The sequence below is a fragment of the Lampris incognitus genome, chromosome 3 (genome assembly GCF_029633865.1).
Source record: "Lampris incognitus isolate fLamInc1 chromosome 3, fLamInc1.hap2, whole genome shotgun sequence".
NCBI classification, from domain to species: domain Eukaryota; kingdom Metazoa; phylum Chordata; class Actinopteri; order Lampriformes; family Lampridae; genus Lampris; species Lampris incognitus.
Window position 1 is genome coordinate 32,400,664 of NC_079213.1, and position 20,229 is coordinate 32,420,892.

A 20,229-nucleotide genomic window follows, 5' to 3' on the forward strand; every position below is an offset into this window, starting at 1 on the left:
GATTGATAGGCACTCGGCTGTGGGGCCTGCCCCCCCCCTCTCTCTCTCTCTCTCCCTCCCTCCCTCCCTCCCTCCCTCTCGGGGCGGGCTGCTGTGTGCAGGGGTTGCTCTCACACGCTCGGTCTCGTTGAGCGGAGCCCAGCTCGTGCTGCTGGGGTGATAATAATGACTGAGATTTGACTGCTGATGAATAAGGACGGCAAGATGCTGGCTGTCACCCTGCTGCTGTGTTTCAGCCCATGCGTTCTCGGACAGCTGGAGGATTACTCTCACTGGAGCGACTTTGATTTGGACATTGTGAGTCATGGCTTTTCTGCTGTATTGATAGGACTCGTTTTGGATGTCAAATGACTGTTTTTCCCCCCGTTGTCCTCTCAGGCTCCTCGCAGGGTCCCTCGACAAGTGAAGACCCTACTGACCAAGGTAAACCCTTTGACTTGGGGCTGTATCATCGCCCCGTTGTGCATCTTCACCAGGCTGTAATGACTTCCTTAGATGCCCATGTTTTGAATGGCAACAACAACAACAAAAAAGATACACATTATATTTGATAAAACACCCTGTGATGCCGAGGTACACAACTGACGATGGGTCCTAGTGGTGGCGATGTCACCTTGGCAGACATCTCCAGTTTATTTCCCACCGAAACTGTTGCAGTGCAAACACTAGGGATGTTAACTAGTCCTTTTGTGAAACCTAATAAAACACCTATTTCAATTAAAGTGCCCTACATCCAAAGTGGAGTAACTTTAGCTTCTGAATTCTCTTCAAACTTATTTTCCAAGTGTCTTCATGCATGCTCAATGATCCAGGTAAGAAAATCACAGAACGTTGAATCAGTTCATCTGGACTGGGGACACTTAGACCCTGTTTACACTTGGTTTTAAAATGCGTTTTGGGCGATCGGGTCACAAGTGGACAACGAGGCTCATCGCCGTTTACACCTGTGTCTATCATGCGTCCCCAAATGCGTCCTGCTGACCACGTGATCAGATTTAATTACTCCAAAGAAGGAGAAGATTTCCTGTTACGTCCTTGTCGGGGACGCATCAGGACGCATTGGCGTTTACACCACAGAAGATATGTGGTCAAATGCGTCCCAGACCACCTCGGCAAGTGGTTTGAGTAACCGGTTCACAAAACGTTTTGGTGGTCGTTTACACTTGTATTTAGCGCCAACCACTTGTGATCCGATCACACACAAAAAAACACATTTTAAAACCAAGTGTAAACGGGGTCTTTAGCTGCGTCATGAAACGTTTTTCTCTCAATAAACGTTGTGTCCAGCTGAACTGATTCAGCTTTCTGTGATTATTTGCCAGGTGTGCATCGGTATCTAAAGAAAACACATCGCAGCCTCTTCATAGGCCATGGGACGTTTTGAACGGGGCAACCGCTAGTATCGAAATGATGCTGCATCCATTTCTGGTTTGAAATGATTACCGTGCTTCACTGCAGGCACATTTTATGCAGCAGTTTATCTGATGATGATGATGATGATGTATGAAATGTGCCCACTGAGCAGGAAACCAAACCGCACATTCAGGAGCTTTCCATCAAGAGCACCATCATCTCCCGCTATGCCTTCACGGCGGTGTCCTGCACCATGCTCAACAGACACTCGGCCGCCACCGAGGGCGTCTTCCAGTTTCAGATCCCCTCTTCTGCCTACGTCTCCAACTTCACAATGTAAGAGCTCATTTCAGGCCATGGACACTTGTTTTATTCAGCCAGCTGGACCTAAATGTCACAGAAATAAGGGGGACGTCACAATAGAGGCCGAATTGAAAGCACAATTAAATCAACGCCTGGCAATTTGACACAATACTCTTATAGAGTCAGTGCTTCTCTGAGACAGATTAGTTCCCACCTCACCGCGCTATCCAAACTCATGTTCATGCAGGGGTTTTTCTTGTTGAATTTCCATCCATCCATCCATTTTCCAAACCGCTTATCCTGCTCTCCAGGTCGCGGGGATGCCGGAGCCTATCCCAGCAGTCACTGGGCGGCAGGCGGGGAGATACCCTGGACAGGCCGCCAGGCCATCACAGGGCCTAGGTTGAATTTGCGGATTTCTAATGTTTGGGTTGCCATGGGAGAGGTTAGCGTGGACGCTAGGAAGGCTGCCGGCGGTGACTTCCGCAGTCGTTAAACCGGCGCAGTCACCGTGGGCCCATTCATGTGCAGCACTGTTAACTGTAAACAGCCTACAATAGAGCCTGCTCAAACAGCGGCCGTAGGTGGTCCCGGGTGTGCGCACCACTCTTATTCTTGACTCTTGACCCCGTGAACCAGGATCATTGGTGGGCGTGTCTACCAGAGTGAGGTCAAGCCCAAGGAAAAGAAGGTCAAGCAGGACAAGGGGGGCAACACCAATCCAAAGAACAAAGAATCGGACAACACAAGGTGAGAGAGACCCGAGCAGCTCCGCTTGCATACGAGTGTGTGTGTGTGTGTGTGTGTGTGTGTGTGTAGGCGTCTTTGCTTGAGAATGTGTGCCAGCCTCGGTCATCTGAGCTCTCTGTTTGGGGTCTCCTTATAATTACACAGTGGATCTCACTCCCTCTCATGTTCCTATTTTGCAAACAGATACTATCACAGCTCAAGCCCAGGTACCAAAACCTAGCCGCCGAGAGGAAGTGATGAATTGTGTGTGTGTGTGTGGTGATTTTATATTTGTCACATTACTATTCAAATACTGTAGCACTTCCATGGTTTTGAAAGTGTTTACAGATTATTCTGTAGTACATGGCAAGGGATTTTATAGTAATGGGGGGGGGACACAAACGCTGTAGTAATTTTCTATTTTTATGGCATCACTATGCTCATATGGTACTCATATTTTCTTGGAGGCAGGAGCAAGTATGGAAGATCATTTGCTTGAGAGACAAGGACTGGTGTAAGTCTGCAGCCCTTCTGTGACAGGAAAAAGTGACATCATGGCCTTTCCAGCTCTCAGCTCAAAAATGACATTTCTAAAATGCAATATGATTCACTCCCTCCACTGTAAAACAAAACGGGTGGGGGGGGGGTAAAGTGGTAGATTTGAAGATAGGAACAGTGGATGCATTGGAGAGGTATGGACGGAGAGAAAGAGCTACCCCCCCCATGCACCACTTCTTCTAACACCACCAGTGTGACCCCACCCGACTTGAGGCACCTCACCAGAGATCATGTTGCATTTTCCAAAATCATGATTTCACTACTTGGACTGTTCCCTCTCCACCCCGCCTTCAGCACTCCACCCAGGTTCCCCAACTTCTCAATTCTTCTGTTTGGTCATTTCCCGTTTCTAATTTCTCTCTCCTCGACCTTTGCCACCCCACCCCCTCTTCCAACCTCCACCCTCCAGTATTGAGTTGGGGGTGGAGATGTTCCGCATGGCGGCCAGCATTCCCGGGCGCAACCGGGCGGTGTTCCTGCTGACCTACGAGGAGCTGCTCCAGCGCCGTCTTGGTCGCTACGAGCACGTCACCAGTCTGAGGCCGCTGCAGCTGGTGAGCCGGCTCAGCCTGGAGGTCACCGTCGTCGACCACTCGCCGATCACATACTTGGAGGTGTTGCCGCTGCGCAGAGGCAAGAGCAACGGGGCCGCCGCTGCGTCAGGGCCTAACACGCCCAGGACACCGGGTAGGGTCGCAGATGTGTTTGAATACCTTTGTTGAAGGGTGCAGTGTGGGTGAAAAGTCATGCTAATCTTTGAATTACTCCACATTTAATGCACTTCCCTGTTTAGCAGTAGAATCCAAGGAAAGGGGCGTCCGGGTAGCGTAGCAGTCTATTCCGTTGGCTACCAACACGGAGATCGCCAGTTCAAATCCCCGTGTTACCTCCAGCTTGGTCGGGCATCCCTACAGACACAATTGGCCGTGTCTGCGGGTGGGAAGCTGGATGGAGGTATGTGTCCTGGTTGCTGCACTAGCGCCTCCTCTGGTCGTCCGGGGTGTCTGTTTGGGGGGAGGTGGAACTGGGGGGAATAGCGTGATCCTCCCACGTGCTACATCCCCCCTGGCGAAACTCCTCACTATCAGGTGAAAAGAAGTGGCTGACGACTCCACATGTATGGGAGGAGGCACGTGGTAGTCTGCTCTGCAGCCCTCCCCGGATCAGCAGAGGGGGTGGAGCAGCGACTGGGACGGCTCGGAAGAGTGGGGTAATTGGCTGGATACAATTGGGGAGAAAAAGGGAGACCCCCCCCCCAAAAAAAACCGAATTCAACGAAAATGTTGGGAAAACTTCCACCATATTCCCAGTCAATTTAACAAATCATAAAGGGACTCTGTGAGGCTAATATGTTTTATCCTAGGGTGTCCACTTGACTAAATTCAACTGCGTTCATTCCCTTCAGTGAAATGGTCCCATAAACCACAGTACACAGTCAGTACAGATCTTAGTTTATACGGCCAGTCGACTTTGGTTGCCTTGAGGTGTGATGTTGATTTCCTCGAATCTTCTCTCTGGTCAATCACGACACAAACCCGCTTCCTCTTTTTGTCCCTACCTTTTATCTTGGCCTCCAGTGAAGCCCGAGCCTCCGGCCGCCACAGCCATCAAATGGGACAAGAACCTTTGCAAGATCACCTTCAGCCCCACCATTGTCCAGCAGGCCAAGATCACCACCAATGGCATCCTGGGAGACTTTGTGATCCGCTACGATGTAGAGAGGGAGATGGGGATTGGGGACATACAGGTTAGTATACGTACGGCGAATCTGCACAGCAGCACTGCTTTGAGAAAATCATGCCCACTCATATTTCAATAGTGTAGCAAAAATTCAGGTGGCAGGTGGGAACCGAACCTGGGTTGCCCGCACCACGGGCGACCGCGCTAACCAGTCAACTAAAGGGTCCGACCCGTTAGCCAAGGGCTAGCGAGTCTACACATCCGTGGTCGTTACACTGTCATACCATTCCCCTCCTTCAGGAAGCCTGTCCCCACGCTTCTGCATACCAGCGCCCCCTCACGGCTCTGACCGCATATGCGCAGCCCCCCGCTGCCACCAAATGTAGCGAGAATTCAGGGGGCAGGCAGGGATCGAATCACGGGCGACTGTGCTAACCAGTCAATTGAAGGGTGTGACCCATTAGCCAAGGGCTAGCGACCCGTGGTCGTACACTGTTACAATAATATATGCCCTTACTGCTACTGGTCAGAGGAATTTCCTGCCGAGGTAGAAATAAGGTAAGGCTGAGTAAAGCTGTCGCGCCATCGCGGTAGATTAAAGAATCCTGCGCCGTTGCAGCTAACTTCACACCCCCAAGGAAAATGACGGGTTACGGACGCTTAGTTGAAAGGATAGGAATTTTTAAAAGTATAGGCTGAATAAAGTACCTCTCATATTATCTTGTATTTTCATATGGGTGCATGTTCTGCCTGTTTCCAACTCTCTCTCTCTCACACAGTAAGCACATCCATCCACCCACCCTGATGGCAATTCATTTCTCAGGATTACATCCACCCCATCAGTCCACAGCCGGCCCTCAGAACAATCATTACATTCTGATAACCGAAGCATGCGGCTCGAACCCCTCTCACCGTCTGTGTGTCGTCTTCTCTCTCTCTCTGTCTGTCTCTTTCTCCCTCTCCCTCTCTCTTTCTGTTTGTAAACAGGTTTTGAATGGGCATTTTGTTCACTACTTCGCTCCCAAAGACCTGCCAGTGGTGCCTAAGAACGTGGTGTTTGTGATCGACACCAGCGCCTCCATGCTGGGAACTAAGATCAGACAGGTAAACAGCGCTGCTCACCCTCGGGGTGGTTGGAGGACACTGCTTGGGTTTGTCGTCCGGTTTACGATACTAGCATGGGGTTGAAGGATTGCAGCTAGGATCGCTCCTTCCCGGGGGTAACTTGCAGGCAAAAGATGGATTTTGAGACAGCGTCGCTCTCCTGACCTATTGTGGAGGATTCCAATGACTACACCAGATGGGGAACATGGACGTCCCACCTTCTCACTCCCACGTTGGAATATCAGTATCAGGGTCCCGTCCCCTTCCATCTGCAATAGCATGATCCTCCGCTCAGCTAGATGTAAATCTGATCTGTGAGCAGCTGCCATACACATCCCACAAGAATGAGGAGTGAAGAAAAGGGGGAGAATAACAGCACAGAAGATTAGAAACACACAAAGCAGGGCTGTGAGGGAGGAAGGTCATTGTCTATGGGGTAATGGAACTTTCATGGCAGCACCCGTCGTGACCCTGTGGTCCATCACTGGACCCCACGCCAGCCCCCAGCAGACTGGGAGTAACAGAGCAACAAGTGTGCTTTGATCTGGCTCCACAATAGAGGGTTTCACTGTAGTTCATACTGCAGTTCTGGACCTACATAGCTCTATATGGCCTGTATAGGCATCTGGTAGCCCCCTACTAAATCACACCCACACACGACCGATGAGCAGGACATTGGAGGGATTTATAGGACAGTGAGCCCCGGAGCAGAAGCGATAGGGTGTTGTTTGTGTGTGCATTTGCACGCAAGCATCCAAATGAAAAATGCAAATTCAAATGAATATGAATGTTTAACGCTAAAAAAGGAATAACTATGATTAGCTGAAAGACACATTTATTTTCTTACCCTATGTATGCATACGTTTTGGGCTGCATCTGTGTTAGCATACATAGACACCGCCCTCCAGGGTTGGATGTGTGGTGGGTGGAGTGTGTCTGAGTCCAAGTGTGTGCGTGTGTGTGTGTGTGTGTGTGTGTGTGTGTGTGTGTGTGTGTGTGTGTGTGTTCTGTCACAGCTGGTCAATGGGCTATGCTCTGTTTTGATGAAACTTCTGTGTGAAGTCCAACTATGACGGTGCCTCCATTGCAGTCCAACAACCATGACAGCACTGTAGCAACCATGAATCATGGTGTCGAAATGGTGTTGCTTCACCTTGTTTTCCTGTTTTTTTGCCCTTAAGACGATAGAATTTTTTTTTTTTTGCACTTGTCTGTCAAAGACACTTAACGTATGAACGTATGATGCTCTGACTAGGAGCTGGAGAGCTACAGACCCCGTCTGCAAAAAGCAGCACTTGCTCCAAGTGGCTGAAAGGCTGCACAAAATCAAGTCCCCTATATTCAGACTTTTTCAAACCTTTCATAAATTCAAAGTTTCATAAATGCCCTTTACCGATTGGTAACAAAACGTCCATGATGTAAACACACACACACGCACACACAAATAACAAGAACACATATATCAAACTACAAAAACTGTCCAAGAGAACAAACCCAGGATGACATGCCGGTCTGCATGGGCTAGCAGTTAGCTTAGCCTGCCCCACTTCCGCATCCTGTCAGACCGCCCTCGGCGTTTCCTCTTCGGGTCTAGCTCCAGGCAGGGCCGTGGTCCCTGGGCCCACAGGATACGACAGCCCAAGCTCTCCCAGGATCAAACGAAGACACAACAAACTTGGACGCAGATGAAGACGCCGCATGGACGATACTGGGTGAATTCGTGCAGCCATCGCCGTCTATATGGCTCTACATCACCAGATCTGTGCCTCGGAGACGAACGTTAAGACAAACATGACTTAATAAAGGCTCCTGTTATGCTCGGTTTGTTATGTTTGGATGGTGTTTGCAGGAATAGTACAGCAGGAGTTACTGCTACAGAAAACAATACAGAATAGAGTCCGCTGTGGCAAGATGGCGGCGCGAATTCACATTTGCGGCGGTCTCACCCAGCACCGTCCATGCAGCGTCTTTGTCCACGTCTGCGTCTAAGTTTTGTCTTGGTTTGATGGCTGGGAGAGCGGGGCAGGCTAAGCTAACTGCTAGCCCATGCAGACCGGCAGTTCCGGTAACACCGAGGGCGATCTGGCGGCGGTCTCACCTGGCGTTGACTGTGGTGTTTTTGGTGTCGCCGTGTGGAGTGCGGGGAGGTCTGTCGAGGGTGTCTGGCTGGAGAGCGGTAGAGGCTAGTTCCCATCGACGCAGATAATGGTCAACTGAGCATGCGCAAGTACTCGTTGCCTCCGTTGTTTGGGTAGGTTAAGGTTAGGGTTAGGGCGGGGTTAGGGTTACAGTTAGCTAATCAGACGCAGAATAGGGGTGGGTCTTCCTAGAATCCTAGCGCCTGGATGCTACGCGGGGCGTGTGGAGGCATGGTAGAGGCATTTCGCGCATGCTCAGTTGACCGTTCTCTACTCCATTTCCGTTCTCTGCATCGATGGGAACTAGCCTCTACCCTGGAGAGCTGGCGCTGGATCGGCCGGGACGGCTTGGTCTGCTGCATCCGGTAGGTCCGGGGACCACGCCCCCTGCCTGGAGCTGCGCCCGCGGAGGAAACGCCGAGGGCGGTCTGACAGAAGGTGGAAGTGGGGCGGGCTAAGCTAACTGCTAGCCCATGAAGACCGGCAGTTCCGTCAGTCATTCTGGCTGGCGTTGTTCCCTTGGACAGTGATTTTTTTGTTTAGTTTAGATATATGTGTTAGTTTGGGTATGTGTGTTAGTTTAGATATATGTGTTATTTTGGGTATGTGTGTTAGTTTGGATATGTGTTAGTTTGGATATATGTGTTAGTTTGGATATATGTGTTAGTTTGGATATGTGTGTTAGTTTGGGTATGGTGTTAGTTTGGATATGTGTGTTACTTTGGATATGTGTGTTACTTTGGATATGTGTGTTACTTTGGATATGTGTGTTAGTTTGGATATATGTGTTAGTTTGGATATGTGTGTTAGTTTGGATATGTGTGTTAGTTTGGATATATGTGTTAGTTTGGGTATGTGTGTTAGTTTGGGTATGTGTGTTAGTTTGGGTATGTGTGTTAGTTTGGATATGTGTGTTAGTTTGGATATATGTGTTAGTTTGGATATGTGTGTTAGTTTGGATATATGTGTTAGTTTGGGTATGTGTGTTAGTTTGGATATATGTGTTAGTTTGGGTATGTGTGTTAGTTTGGATATATGTGTTAGTTTGGGTATGTGTGTTAGTTTGGATATGTGTGTTAGTTTGGGTATGTGTGTTAGTTTGGATATGTGTGTTACTTTGGATATGTGTGTTAGTTTGGGTATGTGTGTTAGTTTGGATATGTGTGTTACTTTGGATATGTGTGTTAGTTTGGATATATGTGTTAGTTTGGGTATGTGTGTTAGTTTGGGTATGTGTGTTCTTGTAGTTTTTGGATGTGTTTTTGTCTTTGTGTTGCGCTGCTGTGGGCTGAGGGAAATGACCTTTCGTTTAATTTCATGAAGTGAAATGACAAAGTGTTCCTGATAGAAATGTGTGTTGCAAGATTGTGGCGAAAGCAATTTGGAAATTAATATTTCCAAGCTGCCCATGGCTCCCTCACAGTTTGCACCCTGACTGGATATTTTAGAAGCATTGCACGTTGAAGTTTGAGAGATGCTTTTCTAACAGTAGATATATTTCCTGTCGTGGTGCTTTCAGACTAAGGATGCTCTGTTCACCATTCTGAGGGACCTGCGTCCTGAGGACCACTTCAACTTCATCAGCTTCTCCAGCAAGGTCAAAGTGTGGCAGCCCAGCCGCCTCGTCCCTGTAACACCCCTCAACGTCCGGGACGCCAAGAAGTTCATCTACATGCTCACGCCCACCGGAGGTGAGAGAGGCCTGTGGAAATAACCCGCATGTGTGTTAACCTCGTCTTGTATTTGATTTCCAGTCCATCAGGCGCTTCACTGTAAGACGGGGGAGAGGAGGCGGAAAAGTGCAGTTAAACTCGCAATCTTAGGGCAAAATGACAGCATGTCGATGTTACAAGAGAACAGGAAAGAACGTGTTGAGATGTTACAATACGGTCTTCAGGGAGCGTCCGGGTGGCGTAGCGGTCTATTCCGTTGCCTACCAACACGGGGACCGCCCGTTCGAATACCCCTGTTACCTCCAGCTTGGTCGGGCGTCTCTACAGACACAATCGGTCCTCTGCATGTGCATAACTGTAGTCCACTCACTTCCGGTTTCTACTGCAGCGGTCATACCGGTTTCCTGTTTGTTGGCGTGTGATATTGACAATGGCATATTTTTCGCGATGCCTGCAAAATTTACCATGGATAAATGTCAACCACACGCACAGAGCTGTCGACAAACTTTCACCTGCACCTACCAGCAAACAGGTGGAAAGTTTCAAGTTGTACATATCAAGTTACGTCCACAATTATGAGGATGAGGGTACTCATCCTCATAATTGTGGACGTAACCATCACCCGTTTGCTGGTAGGTGCAGGTGATTTGTCGCCAATTCTGTGCATTTATCTTGCAGGCGTCGCGAAAAATATGCCATTGTCAATATCACACGCCAACAAACAGGAAACCGGTATGACCGCTGCAGTAGAAACCGGAAGTCAGTGGACTACAGTTATGCACAGAGTCGATTGGCTGTGTCTGCGGGTGGGAAGCCGGATGTGGGTATGTGTCGTGGTCGCTGTACTAGCGCCTCCTATGGTCAGTCGGGACGCCTGTTGGGGGCGGGTAACTGGGGGGAATAGCATGATCCTCCCACGCGCTACGTCCCCCTGGTGAAACTCCTCACTGTCAGGTGAAAAGAGGCGGCCGGCAACTCCACAGTTACGGAGGAGACACATGATAGTCTGCAGCCCTCCCCGGATCAGCAAAGGGGGGGGTGGGGCAGCGACCGGGCCGGCTCGGAGGGGTGGGGTACTAGGGTAATTGGCCGGATACAATTGGGGAGAAAAGGGGTTTTCATATCTGCATGTGACACTTTAGTGTGAGCAACACCCACCCACCCATGATAACCCCCACCCCCCATCACACACACTACACCTCCATCCGATTGCAGCTACCAACATTGACGGCGCCATACAGACCGGCTCCAAGTTGCTCAGTGACTACCTCTCCGGCCCGGGCACCAACCAGAACAGCGTGTCCCTCATCATTTTCCTGACCGACGGACGGCCCACGGTGGGGGAGACCCACTCGCCCGCCATCCTGGGGAACACGCGCTCGGCCGTGCAGGAGAAGTTCTGCCTCTTCACCATCGGCATGGGGAACGACGTGGACTACAGGCTGCTGGAGCGCATGGCCCTGGAGAACTGCGGCATGATGAGGCGCATCAACGAGGAGGCCGACGCCAGTGCCATGCTCAAAGGGTGGGCGTGTGTGTGTGTTTGTGGTGCCTGTCAGTCATTCTGCTAAGCTGCGTCTCTCCACTAATCAGCTGTATTCCTGTGAGCCCCCCCCCCCATCGCCAACTATCTCATCTTCTTCCTCACGCTTGTTTTGTTCGACAACTTATGAGTCGCTTTCTCTCTCTTGGATGGTTAATTCATGTCCACCCGCTTTCATTTCCCCTCCCTATGGGTGCGTACGCCGCCTCTGATTAAGCAATTAGCCCTCTTTAATCCCTCCCCCCTCGCCCCCTCCACCGCATCCCTCCATCTCTCATCGCGTTACGAGCGGGAGAAGGCCACATATGCGGCGGCGCTGACAACACGGATCTTTAATCACCCTCCATGTGCGGCGGCCGGAGACTCAAACAGCTCCTCTGTTTCTCATGTGTACCTTCTTCCTGTCTCTTGCCCTCCTCATGTTCACCTCCTTCTTCTCCTCCTCACGCTCACCTTCTTCTTCTCCTCCACACAGTCGGTCCTCTCTGTCACACACACACACACACACACACACACACACACACACACACACACACACACACACACATTCCTCCTGACCTGACGAAATGCCTTGTGTGTGAAAGCGAGTGTTTATGTGTGTGTGTGTGTGTATCTGTGTTGTGAAACCATGTGTCTTGAGTATGTGTGTAGGGTTCACAGATAGACCAGACATAATAGCCCTGCCCCTGCTTGAACAAACACCCCCTTAAAAAAGGTCAAGAGGTTTACGGTGGCACACACAACCAGGGACAGGACTGAGAGGACACACACGCACACAAACTTGTGCATGCATGTGCGCACACACATATTTGTGCATGCGCACACACACACATTTATGCGTGCACACACACACACCACACACATTTGTGCATGCACACACACACACTTGTGCATGCGTGCACATTTGTGCATGGGCACACACATATTTGTCCATGCACACACACATTTATACATGTGCACACATACACACATTTGTGCATGCACACACACACACACCACACACACACACACACACACACACACACAGACTTCATTAACATCAAGAGCCCTACTGAATAACCTTGCCTTTTGATTCTCTCATGCGTGTGTGTGTGTGTGTGTGTGTGTGTGTGTGGTGGTGGGGGGCTTCTGAGAACATCATAGCTCTCACAAAATGCCTGGATTGTTGTCTTTTTGAATGTCAGTCAGTGGTTTTACATCTTGATTTGTGTAGAGTACTCTATCAACCCGCTCTAACAAACACAATCCCCCTCGTCCCCTTGCTGCTGGGACGTCAGCCCGTCTCACGTGTTCCCCCCGTCCTCTCTGGCCAGGTTTTACGATGAGATCGGGACTCCCCTGCTGTCAGACATCAGGATCAACTACACGGAGGACGCAGTACAGTACGTCACCCAGCACCTCTTCAACAACTACTTCAATGGCTCGGAGATCGTCATTGCAGGGAAGCTGAGCAACCGGAGCGCGGAGTCCCTCCACGTGCAGGTCACCGCCAGCAACAGCGACAAGAGCATCGTCCTAGAGACCGACGTGCCGCTACGTCAGCGGGAGGCGGAGACAGAGAGGCATGTGAAGGCGGCTGCAGCTGCGACGGCGAAGGTGGCGGGGCCCAAGCCCGGAGGGTCAGAGGTCGCCCAGGGATCCGGGGTCACGCCAGGGACGGAGGCGGCGTCGCCGGCGCAGGACTTTGTGGAACGCGTCTGGGGCTTTCTGAGCGTCAAGGAGGGTCTGCGGTCACGCCTTCGCAGTCAGACCAGCAGGGAGCGGGAGGGGCATGCCCAGCAGGCCACCAACCTCTCCCTCAACTACCACTTCCTCACCCCCCTCACCAACCTGGTGGTGGAGAAGCCGAAGGTGCTGGCCGATGGCACCATGGCCCCGACTCCCACCCTCATGCCAGAGACGGGCGCAGCGGCCCTGTCGGCCAATAAGCTGCCGGAGGACATGGAGGGAGACACGCCCACGACCCTGCACAGGAAGCAGCCGGTGGGCCAGGGTTCTAATCCTGGCAAGACGACAGGTGAGGTTGCTTCTTTACCGTCTTTCTAGATGAGGCACGTAGCATGTGTTGCAGCAGCAGGCTCTGAGTCGTGAGCCGTTCATGCCATGCACAGGGACGTTGTCACAGGAGGAAGTACTGAGCAACAGAGGCCACATGACTCGCTGTGGGACATAAATGTTGTTTTCCTTACAGGTCGCCTTGAAAGGAGGCCGGTCAAGAAATCCATCACCATCTCCAAAACATCAGGTGATCTCAAATTCTCTGTCTGTCTGTCTGTCTGTCTGTCTCTGTCTGTCTGTGTCTGTCTGTCTCTGTCAGTTTAAGTTTTCAATTCAAAGGGCTTTATTGGCATGAAAGTTTTAAAAACAATGTTGCCAAAGCATCAAAGTGCAACTTGTCTGAATATTTGGACAGTACACAATAACTCCACTAATGAACATCAGCACAACACCACACTGATCAATAAACAATAATACAAGAACAATGACAATAAAGAAAGAGGAGTAAATTTCTCGCTGTCTCTCTCTGTCTCTGTCTGTTTGTGTCTGTCTGTCTGTCTCAATTCAATTCTCTCTCTCTGTCTCTCTCTTACTCTCTCTTACTCTGTCTCTCTATCTGTCTGTCTCTCTCTCTCTACATCAAATTCAAATGTGCTTTTATTCGCATGACAAATCTACATTTGTATTGCAAAGCATTTTCACATGAAGGACAATAACAGTGCACGAACACACAACATGTATACATCAACACATGCAATAAAACAACTTACACAGTACGTCATGGCAACAAGCTCATGTGTGAGTGGATGTGTGAATTTGTCAGTCTCTGCTTTTGAGTGTGTGTGTGTGTGTGTGTGTGTGTGTGTGTGTGAGAGAGAGAGAGAGAGTGTGTACTGTGTGTGTATGTGACTGTGTTTGGGTTGGGGCTGTGTGTGTGTGTGTGTGTGTGTGTGTGTGTGTGTGTGTGTGTGTGTGTGTGTGTGTGTGTGTGTGTGTGTGTGTGTCCGAGTGTTGTCCCGGTCCTCCCCGTTGGGAAGGAGTATGGGGTATCACACACTGTCCCTCAGACAGTGGCAGGCTGGACCATACTGTGCAGCCACAGTGCAGCAGTCTCTGTGTTCATCTCGTATGTAGGGCACTTTTCTGGGGTGTGGCAGGGCCGTGAATTTGGGGCGTCTCTCCTCACATTTCTGGAAGTAATAATAGCGGATTCCCCGGAATGTCTTGCAGTCAGCCAAAAGTGCAGCTCTGTCTCAACAACATAGTCTTCACACTGTCGACAAACGTTCGTCTTTTGGCATCCGGGTCTTTTTATGTCTGTCTGTTTCTATGGCGATGCTCACTGAGTCTGTACTTCGTCAGTGTGTTTCTCAGATGTGTTTCTTTTATTTGAATGAGGTGATCTGCTAATGTGTACTCTCTGTCTTGGGCCAAATAGCATTGCATCCTGCTTTGGGGTTTTATTTTAGATCGCCGATATTCATAATAATTGTCTTTTAGGTTTGAGGGAATTTGTTGAAGCCGAATATGTTGTGTAGTCTGGACCTGGTCTTGTGCCTCTAAAGTGTTAGTATGTGTTAGTGGAACAGGACGGCTGAAGACCAGGTTGGGAGGAGAGTTCTTATCTTTGCTCAGCTCTTGGTATTGCAGGGCTCAATAATGGAAAGAGTGTGGGTCGCTGAATGTCAGAAGTTTCCAGAACCTGGTCGCTCTTTTCTGAATGTTAATCAGAAGAGGATACTGGTCTAGTTCTGCCCTGCAGGCATTGTTTGTGGTGTGCCGATGGACTTTAAGAACGTTTTTACAGAATTCAACATGCAGGGTCTCAATTGGATGTTTTTCCCATTTATCTAGTTCTCAACTCTGTCTCTTGCTCTGTCTCTCGCTCTGTCTGTCTGTCTGTCTCTCATGCGTTTTTGTCAGGCTGTTTGAGCGCCATGTAGTTCAGTTATAGTTTTATTTTCTCAGCCGTGCCTCTCCCCAGTGCACCCTGTGCCAGGTTTATGATTCTTTTAAGGACCCTTAACATAGAGGTGAGGGCAAATGTACAGTAGTCTCTCTCTCTCTCTCTCTCTCTCTCTCTCTCTCTCTCTCTCTCTCTCTCTCTCTCTCTCTCTCTCTTCTGACTCTCTGTGTGGCCGGCCTGTAATTTGAAAGTTCGTCTGACAGACAGTAATGATAACACAGGCCGCCGTGGGTAAGGAGACACCTCTGAACACGGCCTGCAGAGAGGGGGAAGAACACACAGGGTCTAATCTAAATACCACAACGTGCACTAGGTGGCACTTTAAACATGAAAGTGTGTGTCGTGCGTGCACTCGCGGGACAGTGTGGAGGAGACCAGAGAAGCGAGATGAGACGTGGATGTTTGTGCGGGTTACAGTAAAGAGGGGGACGCCAGCAGAAGCAGTTAGCGGGGCCTAATGGCCCTGTCATTACTGTTCCTCTCTCATCTCCTCGCAGCTCATCTGTCCTCTGTTCATCGTCTCAGCTAGTTCTCACAAGTCTGGGGAGGCTTCCCCATGCAGTGCGCTGTCTGTCTGCCCGCAGCTTTTGAAGATGCTCACAAGAAGTCCTGTGAAAATCAAAGCGTGGCCAACTTAAGAAGACAGTTGGCGTTTTGCTTTGCTTTATCTTGTGGTAATAGGGGGCAGCAATGGCCATGGAATAAAGGAACAGTGTCAAAAAATGTGACAAACTATATCAAGCACAGACTGAGCACAGTGTTGCTGTCATCAGGCTAAGCTAACTGCTAGCCCATGCCGACCAGCAGTTCCGATAACAGCGAGGGCGGTCTGGTGGCGGCCTTGCCTAGTGTTTTTGGTGTCATCGTGTGGAGTGCAGGGAGGTGTGTCGAAGGTGTCTGGCTGGGAGAGCTGGCGCTGGATCGGCTAGGGGAGCCTGGTCTGCCACGTCTGGCAGGCCCAGGGACCATGGCCCTGCCTGGAGCTGTGTCCGAGGAGGAAACACCGAGGGCGGTCTGACAGGACGTAGAAGCGGGGCAGGCTAAGCTAGCCCATGCAGACCGGCAGTTCCGACAGTCATCCTGGCGTTCGTTCTCTCAGACAGTGATTTTTTTTTTTTTTGTAGTTTGATATATGTGTTCTTGTAGTGTTTGGATATGTGTTTTTGTCTTTGTGTTGCACTGCTGTGGGCTGGGGGAAACGATATTTCATTTCATTTCAATAAATTGATCCTGATTCCTGATCACATATCAAAGCTGATATTAAATGATAGATGAACTCTTAACAGGACCATCGGCGGTTCCTTAAGACCTCAAAATACCCGTAGAGGCATCCTTTATACCTCTTAATACCAGGTAATTCAAGGTCAGAGCCCAGGGTCAGCGTGGCATTGGTGTCCCGGGGCACTTTGGCAGGAATTGTACTCCGTCTTTAAAGATCAGACCAGCAAACTTGTGGATGTTGTTTATCCTCTGAATGTTTTTGACCATTTTACCACGTTCCCTTTGTTTGTAATTGTCTTCTTTAAGGCTCTTTTTCTGTCCATGTTATGTCCTATTGTCTGCCTCAGCGGACGGTGACCCCCACTTTGTGGTTGAGTTCCCCCTCAGTAAGCTGACGGTGTGCTTCAACATCAATGGAGAGCCCGGGCATGTCCTCCGCCTGGTCTCTGACCACAAGTACTCAGGTAAAACTGGTCTCCATGACAACGGGCATTGTTAAGAACCTGCAAAAGTACATAAAATAGCTCACATTTCAATCAACAGGTGTGACGGTGAACGGTAAGCTGATTGGGGCCCCGGCACCGCCAGGCAGCCACAAACAGCAGCGGACCTATTTCAGCACCATCACCATCATGGTGGACCAGCCCAAACGGGCCTACATCGAGGTGACTCCTAAGAAAGTGATTCTGGACGGACGTGACCGCATGGTCCTGCCCTGCGACTCCACGGCGGCGGTGGAGAGCGACGTCTTGTCAGTGGCAGTTGTGGGCAAGTCCAATGTGACTGTTACCATAGGAGGGACCATCAGCTTTGTAATCCTGGTTCACCAGTACAAGAACCCAGCCCCCTACCAGAGAGACCACCTGGGGTTCTACATCTCCAACAGCAAGGGGCTGTCCCACAGCTGCCACGGCCTACTGGGTGGGTACATGGTGGCTGGAGCTTGTCCACTGGAGCCAATGGGAACTGCCAAATAACTAATAATTGTTATTCACTGATTTTAACTTATTTATACTGTGTTTTTTAAAGACAAAGTAAAAAGGTGCTTTACAGGGCATCCGGGTAGCATAGCAGTCTATTCCATTGCCTACCAACACAGGGATCGCCAGTTCGAATCCCCGTGGTACCTCCGGCTTGGTCGGGCGTCCCTACAGACAAAATTGACCATGTCTGCGGGTGGGAAGCCAGATGTGGGTGGGTATGTGTCCTGGTCGCTGCACTAGCACCTCCTCTGGTCGGTCAGGGCGCCTGTTCGGGGGAACTGGGGGGAAATAGCGTGATCCTCCTACGTGCTACATCCCCCTGGTGAAACTCCTCACTGTCAGGTGAAAAGAAGCGGCTGGCGACTCCACATGTATCGGAGGGGGCATGTGGTAGTCTGCAGCCCTCCCTGGGTCGACAGAAAGGGTGGAGTAGAGACCGGGATGGCTCAGAAGAGTGGGGTAATTGGCCAAGTGCAACTGGGGAGAAAAAAAACCCCGTTCCCAAAAAAAAACCAAAACAATAATAACACAATGAAACTGAAAAAACAATTGGAACTAAAGTAAAATAAAGATATTACTGTAATGTAGTATGTTAACCATTAACTGCAAGTTTCTAATTTTTTGCAAAGTGCTAAATTATAAATATGTAAAACACTCAGTAAATGAAGACAAAGTCTTGACTGCAAATAGTTTGATCCCCTTTTGACCTCGACACGGACTTAATGTGGACGGTGAAGAGACGCATTTGTACAGATGATTTATGATGCCTGTGTATATGGATAAAACATTTACAGCTTCCAAAGAAATCAAAAGGATGAAGGTTAAACTCCACAGGAAGGAGGTGAAGATAACAATAGGAGTTAGGTGACCTCTTAGCTTCAGCTAGAAAGGTCCTCCACTCTGAACTCTGACCCAGAACAACAGTCAGATAAACAAGTCATGAAAAGATAAAGAGATGAATGACATTTCCCCCCCAGGTGAGGAGGAGATTTAATCCACTTGTCCTTCACATCCTGCCTGGTTCTACTTTTAGGTCAGTTCCTGTATGAGGAAGTGGGTCTGGCAGAGATCGGGGCCAGTAGCTCAGCACCGGGACAAACCACAACCCTGCCCGTCCTGAAGGTGAAAGGCCGCTCGGTGCCCGTGGTCAAGAAGACCAGGCGCATCCTGAGCGGCACGCAGAGCGTGGACTGCTGGTTTGCCAGGAACAACGCGGCCAAGCTAATAGACGGACAGTATGAAGACTATGTGACGTCGCACATGTTCGACACCGGGGACGTGCCACATGGGACAAATGAGGCCTGAGAGGACTTGTGACTCGAGCCGTCCTCCTCCTCGTCCGAACTGGGCCACGAGACACGCCCCGCATCTTCCCATGCCCCGTTCTCAGGTGTACCTGGACTGAGTAACCACCCACCCAATACCTTTAAATATATTTTTGTACTATTTGGTAACATTTTATAATGAGTAGCTGTAAATAGTGATTAATTCATGAGTAGTAGGACACTTCTCAGCTCTTATAACACTTGTTCACATGAGCAGATGGCTTAATAATGTTCAGAACTGTTGTAATTGTTACACAATTGTTAATGATAGTATTGAAACTACACAAGAAATTTAAAAACAAAATTAGTTTGAAATTTAGACTTGACATCTGTAAATCTAGTTTTCAACCCACTCGTCAGTCTCCGTTTAATTACAGGGTTGGGTTAATTTTTATAACTCTGTATGACCAACATGATCATCAGATAGAAGATTAGATATTGATATTTGATGTGAAATGTTTTACTGTACTCATACGGGACATGACCACAATTAGAGGTACATTAGCTCATAGCTGTAGATCTTTCTGACAGCCGTTTTTCCAAAAATCCTCATCTGGCTCTTCTCTTTACAGCAAACACACAAGCTACCAGAGGGTGAATGGTGATTTTTGCGACAAGAGGCAATTTTGTTTTTAACTTAAGTTTTTATTTCAATTTCAACAACTTACACAACCAGATTCACAATTTTGCCTGCTGTTTTTTCCTCCATTTTCCCAGCTGTGCCTATATGGTTTACAGATAATTTAACAAAAGGAAATTAAAAAACAAATAAAAAAGGAAAAAAAAACCCAACTTTACTTCAGCTTGAAGTGTTAGCTGTTATGGTGGTATAAATTAAAGACATGAATAAATGTTTTCACGAAATGAAGTGGTTATTCCACAAAACGCTTCTGCTTCTGTCCACAAGAGGGCGCCAAATCGACAAAACCACAAAAGTCGTCTTAAGCGGCTTTAAAGTGAGGCAGAAATGGTTATGGTCATTACAAATCTTTTAGTCTAGATTTATACTATCAGAAAGAGGTTCAATTTAGATTAAATAAAGGACGAAGGCACGATATACAACACCCCAAACCAAACTGATGAGACTGCTAATTATGATTACAATCGTAATTATAATTATAAGCCGTCTGCCAATGCTAACAAGCCAGGAGCTTATGAGTGCCTTATTACACATCTCTAATCTAAACGTAAGATTTTCTTGTGCATTTTACGTACTGTCTGCAATAATTTTGGAATTGTGAATAAAACATTAAATCTATATTTCACGGGAGTGTATATTTAACGTGTATATCAGATGATGAAACAGAAAAAAAATCCATGAAGTCCAAGAATGGACCAAAAGTTTGTACTGTTGCTCAGTTGGCAGAGAAGAAGGTGTGTGTGTGTGATATGTATGTGTGTGTATGTATGTGTGTGTGTGTCTCAAGCTGCTCATATTTGAACTACTGAGCTGAAAGTCACATCTGGTCTCTGTAACTAGCGCTCTGTTCAGCTCTGCCTGTCCCCCAGTACCGATGACTAGCCCCACACCCCCCCCCACACACACACACCTCCCTCCTCGCCCATCTTCCCTTTCATCAGCTGAAGGTCAGGGGCTGCCTCCCCGCCCACACAGGTGTGCTGTTGCCAGGCCTCGCTCCCGAGTCTGTCATCAC

At 49.0% G+C, this 20,229-nt stretch overlaps 1 protein-coding gene across 1 annotated transcript; it reads left to right on the forward strand.

The window, feature by feature from the left end:
• Window positions 1-97: 97 nt before the first annotated feature.
• Window positions 98-20,055, forward strand: itih5 (inter-alpha-trypsin inhibitor heavy chain 5). Its single transcript, XM_056276041.1, has 14 exons — window positions 98-297; window positions 379-423; window positions 1,526-1,689; window positions 2,296-2,406; window positions 3,353-3,630; window positions 4,521-4,690; window positions 5,611-5,727; window positions 9,385-9,556; window positions 10,754-11,063; window positions 12,395-13,098; window positions 13,273-13,326; window positions 16,614-16,730; window positions 16,810-17,187; window positions 18,283-20,055. Exons 1-14 carry the CDS (start codon window positions 187-189, stop codon window positions 18,552-18,554), a joined length of 3,003 nt encoding a protein of 1,000 aa, XP_056132016.1. The 5' UTR covers window positions 98-186; the 3' UTR covers window positions 18,555-20,055.
• Window positions 20,056-20,229: the final 174 nt, after the last annotated feature.